At 40.3% G+C, this 13186-nt stretch overlaps 2 protein-coding genes across 3 annotated transcripts in view; one reads left to right on the top strand and one right to left on the bottom strand.

Moving 5' to 3' along the window:
- grb2b (growth factor receptor-bound protein 2b) overlaps positions 1–7447 on the bottom strand; it is a 23732-nt gene extending 16285 nt beyond the window's left edge. The window contains exons 1-2 of one of the 2 annotated variants that reach the window (XM_005738003.1): positions 7269–7447; positions 5624–5750 (exon numbers count right to left, since the gene is read on the bottom strand). In XM_005738003.1, coding sequence (XP_005738060.1) covers positions 5624–5701 — 78 coding nt within the window. In that variant the 5' untranslated portion in view covers positions 5702–5750; positions 7269–7447. Of the gene's footprint in view, positions 1–5623; positions 5885–7268 lie in introns of both variants that reach the window. The other variant, XM_013912140.1, reaches the window with a different exon arrangement.
- Positions 7448–10175: 2728 nt separating this feature from the next.
- On the top strand, positions 10176–11483 carry mchr1b (melanin-concentrating hormone receptor 1b). Its single transcript, XM_005738116.1, has 2 exons — positions 10176–10224; positions 10417–11483. Exons 1-2 carry the CDS (start codon positions 10176–10178, stop codon positions 11442–11444), a joined length of 1077 nt encoding a protein of 358 aa, XP_005738173.1. The 3' UTR covers positions 11445–11483.
- The last annotated feature ends 1703 nt before the right edge of the window (positions 11484–13186 follow it).

Raw genomic sequence — 13186 nt, forward strand, 5'->3', positions numbered from 1 at the left:
AAAAAGTAAAGAACACCAACATCTGTAACTGAGACAAGAACCACAGTTAAAAATGACACAAAAATGCTGGAAATACAGTAAGCTGCCAGATATGGTATCTTCCCCTTTTTTGTCTATGCATGATGGGAAATCACATTGTGAGACCAAGCTAGTCTGCACTATGCAAATTTGTCATGGGCCCACACACAGCACACTTGTACTGTGAGCTATTTTACACATAAAATCATGCCAGAGAATTATGAATTTCTGAAAACACCTAAGCATGGGTTTAAGTCTAAACGACTAACCTCTCTGTACGGTCAGATTAAGAGAAGTTGTAACGATGAATTGCAAGGCTAAAACAGGAAGGTTGTTGTCACAGCTTCGTCTGCCATTTGTTGATAAGGAGCAAATAAGAAGAATAAAGAGTCACAGCCTTAATTTTAATAGACAGTAGTTTATAAAATGCATTTAATTTTAAGTTGCTTCTTTAAAAGAAAACTCTGTTTATAACAAATACAACAAAAAACAAAGAAACTGCAAAACAAATGTTCTGTGAAGAAACACTGGAAGGGTAGACCATGTCTTATGTCACTCTATTTCCCAACTTACTAACCTAGAAAAATGAGACAACTCAATGTTGGTGTATGACTCCATGCTGCAAATTACTCGGAAGCCGAATAGGGAACCAGATGGGCTAAACACAGTGCTCGCTAGTTGGCTGACAGTAATAGAATATGACTTCTAAATATCTTTGTGACAGTGGACAAGATAAGACTCCTTTTAATGTGATTGATATTCTTAAATGGGTTGCTGTAACAGTATCAAGAATGCAAACAGAAATAGCCTAACAAGGGGCCAGCCAGTTTATGCATTAAAAAACAAAGTAGTATGACTGACCACAGTAAACCACACTAGTGAAAAATAATCATTCCTAATAAATTTGCATCAACACACAAAACTGAATAAGCTTTTTTTTGCTGTAGTATGGCATCATTCATCACAACTTTCATCTAGTTAGAAATCTTTAATTTGACGTACTGATTTGAAAATTAGCCATTGTGCCAATTGAGTTAAAAAGTCAGCACATGTGGTGGGTGTTCAGGCCAAAGCATCTTATGATCCAAATGCAATTCTAATACCAATAGGATCCCCCCCCCCCCTCAAAAAAACCAAAAACAACAGCAACAAAAAACCCAAAACACTGTACCAACTGAAACTAGCCCTGCACACCAAAGGTGCGTTTAAAACCAGTGGAACAATTCCCAACACTGGGCTAAATGCTGCCTGGACAAAAGCTGGGAACTATTTTGAAGCTGATTTGATAAAGATAAAAGTCGTTTTATTCAAAAACTGATTTTGAGACTCGTTTTCCAAAGGGCCACAATGTAAAAATACAGGCAAACCATCTCTGCAACACCATCATATTAGGTGTGTATTAATGTTATAGCAGCTAGTACTAGAATTTACCAGTAACATTAAGTCAAACAGGCAATTCAGTAAAAGACTACTGATTTTTATTCCAAGTATATCTGGTACTGCACCCAGAGCTCATACAACACTAGATGATTATTTTGACATTTGTGGTTAAGAATGTTTCCTTAGATGAGACGCTGTTTAAAAACGCCAACGTGAGGCCACCATCTCCGAGTGATACTGAAAATGGTGTAAAGTTAAGGATGCTACATACAAGCAAAGCCTTAACACAGGGCTGCTCTCTCATGAGTGGGACCCTTTGTCCTTAGAGCAAAGCTGTTTAGTATTAGTATCAGCAGCCAGATAGCACTGGTGATGGAAGCAATGGAGCCCCAACTAATATAGTCCACCTCAGAAAGGCTCTCTTTATATGTATGAAGTATGCTGTGTTGCATCAGGCAAATCAATGTGTTTAACAGTTTAGACCTTCTCTCTCTCCCTCTTTCTTTTTTTACCGTAATGTTACCAATTAAGACGGGAATTTGGTATTAATGTTTAAATAACTTATGTAATCAAACTGATCTTTACTCTCAGCCTTGAGTCAAACAGAGTGAGGTAGTCAGAAAGAGACAGACCAACTTGCGCATCTTCATTTCACTAAAATGACTGTAGCTAATGCAAAACAGTAGATAGTTTACAGACTGACATAAGGCTGGTTGGTCAGTTATGACTGCAAAGGCTGATCTTCAAGGACTTGGGACTATCCTACACTTAAAAGACAATGACAATATGCACAACATCCTGCTCTTACAGGTTTAACATTGTGCCACTTGCATAAAACAAACAGAAAAAAAATTAAGACTAATTACTAGCTCAATCACGAGTACAGGCTTAACTGACAGTTATCAACGGCAGCCACATAGTTACATCGTTAATGTCCAGCAGGCTCTTGAGTGGAAAGATTAAATCTAATACTGGATTCTTGGACTAAAAGAGATTGTAGACAACAAAAAAAAGATTTGAGGACACAAGCTGAGACCACTACCATTAGACTTCTGTTAGACTGACCCGGAGCAAGGCTTTAAGGCTGGAGCTGATGAACCGGATTTGCACAGTCCAGTGTGACAGCTGCTCCACATCAAGCCTGTGAAAGCACAAAAATGTGTCCAGTGTGACCCTGCTGAGTGCTACACAAATATCCTGAATTGACACTCGGCCAAACATGGACTGGGGTGTGGCCTCCACACCTAGAAGCCAAAGATGACGGCCTCTACAATTCAATGAGTTAATCAGTGGCAGGACAAGGCCTCTTCCTTATCAGGAGAGGCCTTGGAAAACGTTCAGCTGACTATTGGAATTCTGTTGCCTAAAAACACCCACATGGTACACACAGAAGAGGATGGGGTGAAAAGCCAAAAGTATTACAGCTAGAGACCAGTATGACGACCTAATCACCTTTTTGTGACAGAGGTTAGTTCAGGCTGCAGACACTCTAAATCCAAGGGACCAGCATAAAGATGGATGAGTAGACAAAGCCTTTAAAATGCTCAGTTGGTAACATCCTGCCACTGGATAACATCCAGGACTGCGGCATTCAAATTCCAACTTTCAAGGGCCAGGCCAAGGCAGCAACATTGACTGCGTGAAGGTGGTAAATCTCTCATCAGGTCCTGGACAATTGAGAGGCTCATCCATCACTCTGAAAAATCTCAGTAAGCGGTACAGTGCACGATGAAGTTATTTTCACACTACAGCAGAGATGGTGAGGACAAAAGCGATGAGACAACCCAACCCTGAAAAATCCCCCCATCATAAGAAGCCAGAACCCTGCTACAGAGATGACTGTGGTGAGGTCAAGTAAACAAGAAGGCAGTTCTCAGTTGAAAAAAAAAAAAAAAGTTCAAACACTACATGAAGCACCGGATCACCCACCTCTCACACTGTGACACAGTAAGAGAGGGAGGTCTTGTTGAGCTCCAGCAGTGCAATCAGTGCAGATTCTCTGAGGCTCTTTTCTCAGTTCTGTTGTGGCTCTGTCAAATTTCTGTAGTAAGTATGTCAGCTCACCATGACACTTAAGCTAAATTCTGCTAGTATATTTGGCTAAATTTGTTTGACAAAAGAGCTTGCAGCAACTGCAGCCCAAGTTACACAAGCATCAGATATTTTCCAAATGAAAACTAGGCAAATTAATGGGAACGATCTTGATGAGGACAGCATTCCAAAACAACCATGTAACATTTAAAAAGCGCTTTCAAAAGAGTTTACTCAGCACAGTCCACACTGAAATAAAGAAATGTGCTCAGTGACATGCTCCTCCACAGGTCACATAACTTAAGATTATATACAATCATTACTTAAATTCCCAGAGGTAATGCCAATTAATCTCATTTCAGTAGTCAATCTCATTTTGAGATTCTGGGCTCACTAAAGCTCAACAAAGCAAGTAAGACATCAAAGTGGAGCTTGCCTCCGTGTGTGTGTGAGGGTAACTCAGTGAATGACAGGAGCATGTTCCCCTTTATCGCAAGTTTCCTGAGGGGGAAACATTTAAAGCTTAGACTAATGCACAACTACTGAGGTGAGTCACAAAAGAGGAAAAAAACTGGATAAAAGAGGATGAAAGAAACTGAGGGGGGGGGGGAGATCTACAAAAATCATGCCAATTCTTACATTCAATTCCACAAAAATTAACAATTGGTCCTATGGGCAAAGCAGCCAAGAAATGATTCAGATGAAATATGGACACTGCTCGGGGCAACATTCATCCTGACTTTCTTTCCCCGTTTTACAGTCCTTTTCTGTTGAGACAAACTGTATTACGTTTATTTCTGTAGCCTTTATAGCTGTGCACTTACAGTATAGTACCCCATGGTCATCAACTAGTGTGGAACAATGAATGAGAACATGAATAGTTTTCTTTAAATTTCAAACCTGCATACCCAGTGGGCACGAAAGTCAGACATTTTATATTCTTCAAAGACATAAATAACATATTTTATGCATTATGAGGAATGGAAAAGTAAAATCTAAGGTTCGAAAATTACAACAGAAAAAGGAAGACGAGAAAACAAAAACCCCAAAATAAAATGTTGCCATATGTGTTCGATTTTTCTAAGTGTCTTTTACAGAAGTACGTGACTTTCCCAGTCACTAATGCATGTATTTAATATTTAATTGTGTAAACTGAAAGAAAAAAAAACCCATTTCCTATTAATTTCTTGGATGGATCTCATCCATCTGGTGAAAAGCTTGAGATTTCTTGACAAGACAGCTGGCAGTAGAAATTAGTGAAAAAGTTGAATAATTCCTCGTCTCATATGCAAATTTAATAGAATTTATATTTAGCTCAGTGTTTCCTAATCTGACTTTCTCTCTCCCTCTAGGCCTCTCCCCTCCTGCTGTGATAAGAAGTCTTTTCAAGACTCTGCTCAAATCTCTTTTTCAGGGAAAACGGCACCCATTCCCCTGACAGAACCGTCAACTTGTCTGCCAAAGCTGACTGCAAAGTAAAACTAAATGATAAAACAACAAAATAAAATAAAAAACTCAAACAAAAACAACCCCCACCCCCAATAATAAACTACAAAATTTGGCATGTTGCATGTTATTGCCCCTAATTTCATTCCACCTATATCACAAAGCAAAGCAGACCTTGCCCACAAAAGCAATTTACTGTGATGAGGAAGACTTGACCACAGGTTTATATTACTAGTCCATAAAAGAAACCTTTACAGCTTTTATCTCTTATTGTGACTTCTCAAAAGTCACATTGATGATGTCCATTTACAATAATTGTCTCTTTGTAGGCGTTTTCTCTACTATTAGAGGGCTCTAACCCTACAATATAAAGTGCCTTAAAGCAACTGTTGCTGTGATTTGGTGCTATAGAAATGCATTTAATTGAATAATTCATGATTTTAAAAATAGCAGAAACATTTAACCATAAAGGTTATGCCATCAAATGTAAATACCAAGCATATAATCACATGATAGTGGTGAACTTTGGATATTGAGCTACATCCCAAACTACCTGATGTGTTAGATTTTGTTTCCTTCTATAATAGCCCACTACTGCCAAGATTTCGCTTTATTGGCACTTTTACTCAACAGTGCCAGTAATGGATAAAAACAAAACCTTAGGGCAAGAATACACCTTACAGAGTTGCATAATTATGAGCAAAACAGACAAATCTTAACATTTAATGCTCAAATACTTGTCACTGACCTTGAGGACATCTCCACGTTTGAAACTAAGCTCATCATCAGCAGTAGCTTTGAAATCGTATTTGGCAATGGCCTCCATGGTCCTTATAGCGTGCTGTAAAACTGCTTATCTGCAGCCGTTTCAGTGACTGAAGAGAAAAAAAAAAAAAACTAAAAAATGTATCCAGGCTTCTGTGATCAAATACTTTCTCTGCTTCTCTCCTCCAGTCAATGACCCGTTCCCTTAGGTTTGAGACCTCACATAAAGGTGGCAGAAAGGTACCTGCAAAAAAACAAACCAAAAAACCCCAACGTGAACAAATATAACTAAACAGGCAAATGTTAACCCACGATGCAAAATTAAAATAGTCTATATTGCATTTTTAGTCTTTAAATTTTCACTAAAAATGCATACTGGACATACGATTCAACTTTATTCCCATTTGACTTCTGAACAGCCTCCAAAACACAGCACAATTTCATGACCAGTGGCAAAGCTCTAACCAGAAATTATCAGAGGATAAGGGAACAAAGTTCACTCTATCGAGTGTCAATTTCAACAGACCTTCCAGACAACCAACCACCTGGCCCGATCAAAGATAAGACGGTGGTTACTTAAGTAGAGATGACAGTGATACGCTGGCTAAACCTACGGCTATTTAGTTAAACAGATAAAGTTAAGCTATCTAATTAGTTTGCTGCTAATATGCTACCGTACAGCCCTGATGGGCTTTCGCTAATACAACCATGCGTCTAATAAGGCCTTTAAACCTGACAGTCCACCAGATGACCACAGAGGAACACCAAACGGATGAGAAATCATTTTTCCTCTTTTGAAAATCTGCATTTCCTTTTTATTTTTGAGAACTTAACTATTAGGCAATAACAAACGACACATGACATATTTTTCGAGAGAAAACGAGTTGCCGTCACCGGCATCATCAAGTCCAAAACGTTACTACATTCGCTTTCGTTTGTGTCTTTTAAAATAACAAAACGCCAAACAACTCATCGCTAGTGAGCGTTACCGAAAACAAAAGAACAAAAGGGATCGTCGCTGTCAGAGGTGGCATTAGGCTTAGTATTAAAAAGGGAAGCTTGAAGTCCAAAGGCAGACTGTAGCTAACCTTAAACATGACAACCTTCTCACACGCCCATATTATTGTGAAAATTATGTGGAATTTTTTTTTCATTTCAAAAAGGACATGGAGAGCAACAGAGTATGGTTTTATACCTCTTTTTTTTTTCTTTTAGTCGCGCTCGAGTGAATCGATTCCGTTCCAGCCAACAGACTGCGCCCACTGTTCTAGAACGCTACAGCTAGCATACCGGCTAACGGTCGGACAACAATAACTGCGATGCAGTATGGTTATCAAACCCGAACCTCAATTCTTCCGCACCGGACCATCTGACATCGACATCACTTAAAGCTCGTGGCTGGTCTGAAATAAGTGTGGGGTGTTTCTTAGCACCCGAGGCCTAGTCGCTAGTTTAACGCTAGCATATGTGGAAAGGAAGAAAACATCTTTTTTTTTTTTTTTAAACATAGCGCAAGCTGTTATTGCTACTGCTAGCCCAGCTAACGTTACTGAACTTCACTAAAACAGCGTCATGAAATAAAGCAGTACACAACTTTTGAGTTGACAAAACGCGTACTGAAAACTCACCACTATAGATATTCCGTTTCGATAGTGTCACTGTATAAAAAAACCCAGCAAAACTCTGTCGTGTAATTATCCACTCCCTGCTTCCTCTAGAGGCAACCAGCAAGGTACGTGTGGTGTCGCTTACACCCGTCCTAGAAGCCTAAAAAACTAGCCACTAGCATAAGGTTTATGACGCTCATTTCCGCTTCCTTCCAAAGAACTGGGAGGATCTGCCTCCGTGTACGTAAGCTCCTCCCTGCTAGTCTTTTTCAGTGTTAAGGAAAATTCATTTTCGCAGAGACATACTAGTTGTTAAGATTCACTCACTCTAAATCGTTCAATTTCTTTTTTTTATCAACAGCTAAATAGCACCTATTTGTACCACGTGACTAAGGCACTGAGATCAGTTTAGCCAAGATAACTTTTAAATAATCCGGCTTAACTAAACCTAACGTCAGCAATTACACCAGCTAATCACGTGAAAATGGCACTCTGAAAGGTTATCCAAGAGGCAGTGACACCACAGCATGGGCAGAACCAAACTGTTTTCATAATCCTCAAAAGAAGAACAAACTATAACACGGAGAGAAAAAGAGGAAATAAAATATGTAATCCAAGATGAAAAGAAACTCAGCTGCAATTAAAGAAAGGAAAGCTGGCAAAAGATGACAACTGTGCAAGCCAGTATTATCACTAACATCACTACCTGTGAACAGATCGGACTTAATGGATTCAGCCGCTTCTACTGAAAGAAAAGCTATAGGAAATGTCAGTAAACTTGTCCACAAGGAATCCATGTGACTACCTGATAGCCAGGCTGCAGTTTGTGAGATTAGGCAGAGCTTTGTCTGATTTGGTGACGGTATAGTAGCTCTACAGGAGACTCTGCTGTCTCCATTTCCGATGGCTCTTTCCTGTTGAAGCTGAGATCCTTCAATGTATGCAGCAAAAATGATGACCACCTTCTCTAACACTGATTCAGCTCCACTGCCACATGCCATCACAATATATCTGACAGAGAGGCACCTACCAGATAATATTATCATTATCATTAATATATTATTATTCACCATCTCAGTTGTGTAACAAATGAATACTCCCAAAACGGGATAAAGATTTATCATCATCATCATGTCTTGTCATATGTTTATCCTTATTCTTTGAACTAAAATCTTGTGGTGTCTAATGATCGTGAGATGCCAAAAAATCATAATTGTGGTGAATAGAAGGCATTTAAGGTCAACAAGCCTGCAATACTTTAGGACTCTCATGTAGAATTGATTGGTTATAAAAAGCTTGCAGGCAGCAAAAAAATAAAACAAGCGATAAAGTCCCTTATTATTGATCCTAATGGAAAGCTAGAAATTTGAGACCATCTCACTGTCAACTCATTGATCTGTGGGCTCTTCTGGGAATAACTACAGTGTTTTCAGAGAGACCTGATTGGTCAGTAGGCTTTGGATTTGTAAGTGTTGATCTGTTATCTTGAACATAACCTGCTCCAATGAGTGAATGACCTTTATGGCCCTGAAAACTTGTGATGTTGTCTCACGTTGTCTCGAGTCTCTCTTTCAGTCACAGGCAAGCTGCAGGATGGCTATGCATTAATTCATTCACAAACTTTCATTGAGATTTTCAGCTGTGTGTCCTGGCTTAACCTTATAGCTTGGTCATCTTCTAGTTACTTTAAACCGCCTACCTGATTGTCAACACCATATCTGACAAGACAAAAGGACTGCCAAATATGTAAAGGCAGAGAAGTGAACATGTTCACTGTAAACGAAACATTTACCAACGCCACACCCTAGTTCGTTCCCCCTTGCCACAAAACTGTCACCCATATCTATCATTATCCTACAAACTACAATTAACTACTATCACTGTTAACTATAGCCACATACATAACACATTTCTCACTTAGATGCATTTATGTCCATCTGATTCAGTCTGAAATGGGAAATTAAGAACACAGATTCATGCATTTTAGCTGCAGTGTAATAAATTAGTCTACTAGGTTAAAGTGGGACACATTAGAGAACGCAGGAATGCAAATTTCTCAATATTATGTTCAAGGATCCATATGGCTTCGACCATAAAATACGATATGTATAAACGCCATCTCATAAAGCTTTACTTGGTTAATTGCTGGAATATTTGGTCTTCTGGTTTCCTGTTTTCATTTCTTGCACACCTGCTTTTAATCCTGGTCTTTGACAGCAGAGGTATTAAAACCTTGACAATGCTGCCACCTAGTGGGAATAAACAAAAATGGGTTCTTTCTGTCTTTAACCACGCAAGGGTTGCTACCAGAACTACTGGTATGTTAATACCGCACAGTTGAGATAAGAAATGTGCATATGTTTTCCAAATATTACACAGCAAACAATATGGAGAGTGACACTGTTCAGTTGGACAATTAATTAGACTGTTTATAACAGATAACCTTTTGTGTGACCTCCATCATAACGGCATTGTGAATGATAAAGCTATTTGGTCGGACGGCTAACGCTTTTTAAAAGAAAATAAGGTGGAATGAAGCGAGGATATCGTCCATTAGGTATTCACTCAAGAATGACTTCCAGTATCACTCACACTGGCGGCGGAAAGTATAGCTCACAGGGTCTCCGAGTTGCGGAGTACTTTATCTCGCTGTTGCCAAATACCAGACTCAGAGCTGACGCGAGCGCGCGCGTTTTATCTGTCGCGTGCCTGCTGAAGTGTCTTGGACGACAAAAACATGCGCGCGCGGCTGAACCTCTGCTATCAAAGCCATAAAGCAACAGTTTAAGCTGGATTTTTGTATGCATATGTATATTTAAAATATGCGTATTTTCTCAAGCTCATCTATCTTCTTTGCCTTAAACTGATATATAAGTTATTTTAGAGTATATTCGTATTATTCTTCGAGGTTGGATGGAGGACTACATTATGAATTCATCTTCTTCGTACCTCAGCTCACCTGACAATCTGGAAAAAGGTAAGCTTTTCTTCTTCTCGTTTTTCTGTTGAATTGGGCACATGCATAGAGATTTATCACCAGAGATGAAATATTATGTTGTTCATTTTCATGCAAAAAGTAGTTATTGAGACTTTGAAAACAAATGAATGAAAAAAAGTTATAAGGAAAGAAAGCTGATGGAGAACATTCTGTTTTTGTCCTTTCTACCAGATCATGAGCAGTACAACAATGTGCTCATGCCCAGCATCTTTGGTGTTATTTGTTTCTTTGGGATCACTGGGAACTGCATTCTCATTTACACCATTGTGAAGAAGACCAAGTTCTGCTCTCATCCATCAGTGCCAGACATATTTATCTTCAGCTTGTCCATCGCAGACCTCCTCTTTCTCCTTGGCATGCCTTTTCTCATTCACCAGCTTGTGGGCAATGGCTCCTGGTGCTTCGGTGGCACCATGTGCACTGTCATCACAGCGCTTGATTCCAACAGCCAGATCGTCAGCACGTACATTCTGACTGTCATGACTCTGGACCGCTACTTGGCAACAGTCCACCCCATCCGCTTCAAACACGTTCGAACCCCCTTCGTGGCAGGGGCGGCAGTGGCGCTGGTGTGGGTGTTTTCTCTGGTCTCCATTACTCCGGTCTGGATGTACACTGGACTCATGGGTCTCAAGGACGGCTCGGTCGGCTGCGCCCTCCTGCTCCCAAACCCGGCCACAGATACATACTGGTTCACCCTGTACCAGTTCTTCTTGGGCTTTGCTCTTCCTTTAGTGGTCATCTGCAGTGTCTTCTTCAAGATTCTTCAAAATATGTCAGCCACAGTTGCTCCACTACCCCAGCGCAGCCTCAGGGTGCGTACAAGAAAGGTGACCCGCATGGCAGTGGCCATTTGCCTGGCCTTCTTCTTATGCTGGGCCCCTTATTATATCCTCCAGCTGGCCCACCTGGGAGTACAGCGGCCCAGCTTTGCTTTCCTGTACGTCTACAACATCGCCATCAGCCTGGGCTATGCCAACAGCTGCATCAACCCTTTCATCTACATTGTGTTGAGCGAAACATTCAAGAGGCAGTTCATTGTAGCTATTCGGCCACCCCACAGAGGCTTCAGAGTCGCCCCTGCTCAGGCTGAAGGCTTGAGTTTGAGGGTTGCGCCAGAGAGCTCTCATCCATCCCGCTCGCAGTCATCACGGGAACTGCTCCAAAACATGCTGCCCGTCACCGTGGCTGTGCACTGAGATTGACAGCTATCTGGCCACCCCGACCACTGCTAACTGCCACCCCCAGCAACGAGCCATCTGCCAGTACAGATGTCTCTCTTTTTTCTTTCCCTCCTCGGAAAGCACCCGCTGTTCACATCAACACGTGACAAGAGGAGGAATTTCTATGTCACACACACACTGCGTTAATGTACCAAGTGGTGATATTACCGGTGAAGTTTGGAGACGTGTTTATGTTTGTTGTGAGGAATTAATGTATCAACTGTAGTCGTCATATTTTTAAAGAATGAGAACGAAAAAAGGAACAATAGGCAACTTGCAGCTGACATGTGCCATTTAAAAAAAAATCTGACTTTGTTTAAGCTATTCTTGATTTATCAGTATGGTATCTGTGTAAAGGTTTGATGTAAAGCCAACTTCATCACACAGCTGCGTTGTACTTAATGTGTCTTAAATTACTACATCGTGGTAGCAGAAAAGTGCAGATTTGTCACTGTTTTGTGTTGTGCACTGTAAGTTTATCAATGTTGTGGTGGAGAAGAAAAAGCATGTGAGCACATTTAACACATTCTAAAGGTCAAGCCAGCTGCACCATTAAAGAATAGCACACACGGCTGAGGGCAGATTATGCACTAATGAGACAGTATGCAAAAAACCACTCTAGTAACACTTGGAGGATGAGCTACTCCTCTCATGCAATCACTGAGGACAGACTGCACGCCTTCACTGGCAAAGACAAAGGATTTGCAGACTTAGTACTGATCTTCTCTTTGTGTGTGCTTGAATGTCATTATTCATGCATCTCCAAATGTTATTCTGCTGTACCTTGGTGACTGTGTGACTTTTTTTTGGAGGCATTTGTCTCCACGCTGGCTTTGGAGACTCTCACTGTGAATTGGCTGTTGCCGTGTGCAGCCTGTCTTACTGTAACTGTAACTCTTACCTGCTACTGGAAAACTGTGTTTACTGTGCTTACTGTGAAAGCTCTTGTCTCACCCAGTGGGTGGGTTTGTTTTACTCTAATCAATAATAAAATGTGTGTGTGAATTTGTCAGTGTGTGATGGATTTTTGTCTTCAAAGGCTCGCATTTTGCACCGTAAAATCAGACGGGACATCTTGATTGCAGCTTTTTTTTCTCTCTTTTAAACAGATCTTGCGATTCTCTAAATATAAGGGTGAGTGAAATGTGGATTTCATTTTCAGTTTCTCACTTCAGTGGTTTGAAACATCATCTAATTATCAGTAGTGAAACATCAGAAGAAAAATGTTAGTTTTGATGAGATTTATTCAGCCAAACTGCAGCTGAAATTAACAGAAACTGTAACAAAACATCTTTATTGTTTTGATCCTCGATGGCATAGGAAACAAAGTAATGAAGTAATATAAATAAGTAAAAGAGTAAATGATTATGATAATATATATTTGGTGGACTCTTTATTAGGTACACCCTCTCTTGTCTTCAGAGCTAAATTCACTCCTCAGAGGTTTTGGTCCATCTCGACATGATGTGAATACCCCATTCTAACACATCCCAAAGGTGACTGCAGAGGCTATTTGAGTTCAGTACAAGTTCAAGAAACCGATTTGTGATGATCTGAGCTTTTTTGACATTGTGTGTTATTTTCCTGGAAACAGCCATCAGATGATCGTCACACCGTGGTCATAAAGGTATGGACATGATCAGCATCAGGCGGGCTGTGGAGTTCTCTCCCAAACCACTAAAACTTTGATCCGGGGCAGGATGGATTCTTCCTTTCAT

The sequence above is a fragment of the Pundamilia nyererei genome, unplaced genomic scaffold (assembly GCF_000239375.1).
Source record: "Pundamilia nyererei isolate P.nyererei 1_Seehausen unplaced genomic scaffold, PunNye1.0 scaffold00081, whole genome shotgun sequence".
Classification (NCBI taxonomy): Eukaryota; Metazoa; Chordata; class Actinopteri; order Cichliformes; family Cichlidae; genus Pundamilia; species Pundamilia nyererei.

Excerpts from the sequence above, each read along its gene's own strand:
- mchr1b (XM_005738116.1), top strand. The coding sequence starts at position 10,176 with ATGAATTCATCTTCTTCGTACCTCAGCTCACCTGACAATCTGGAAAAA. Across the intron at positions 10,225-10,416 it reads ACCTGACAATCTGGAAAAAG|ATCATGAGCAGTACAACAAT; the intron begins GTAAGCTTTTCT and ends CCTTTCTACCAG.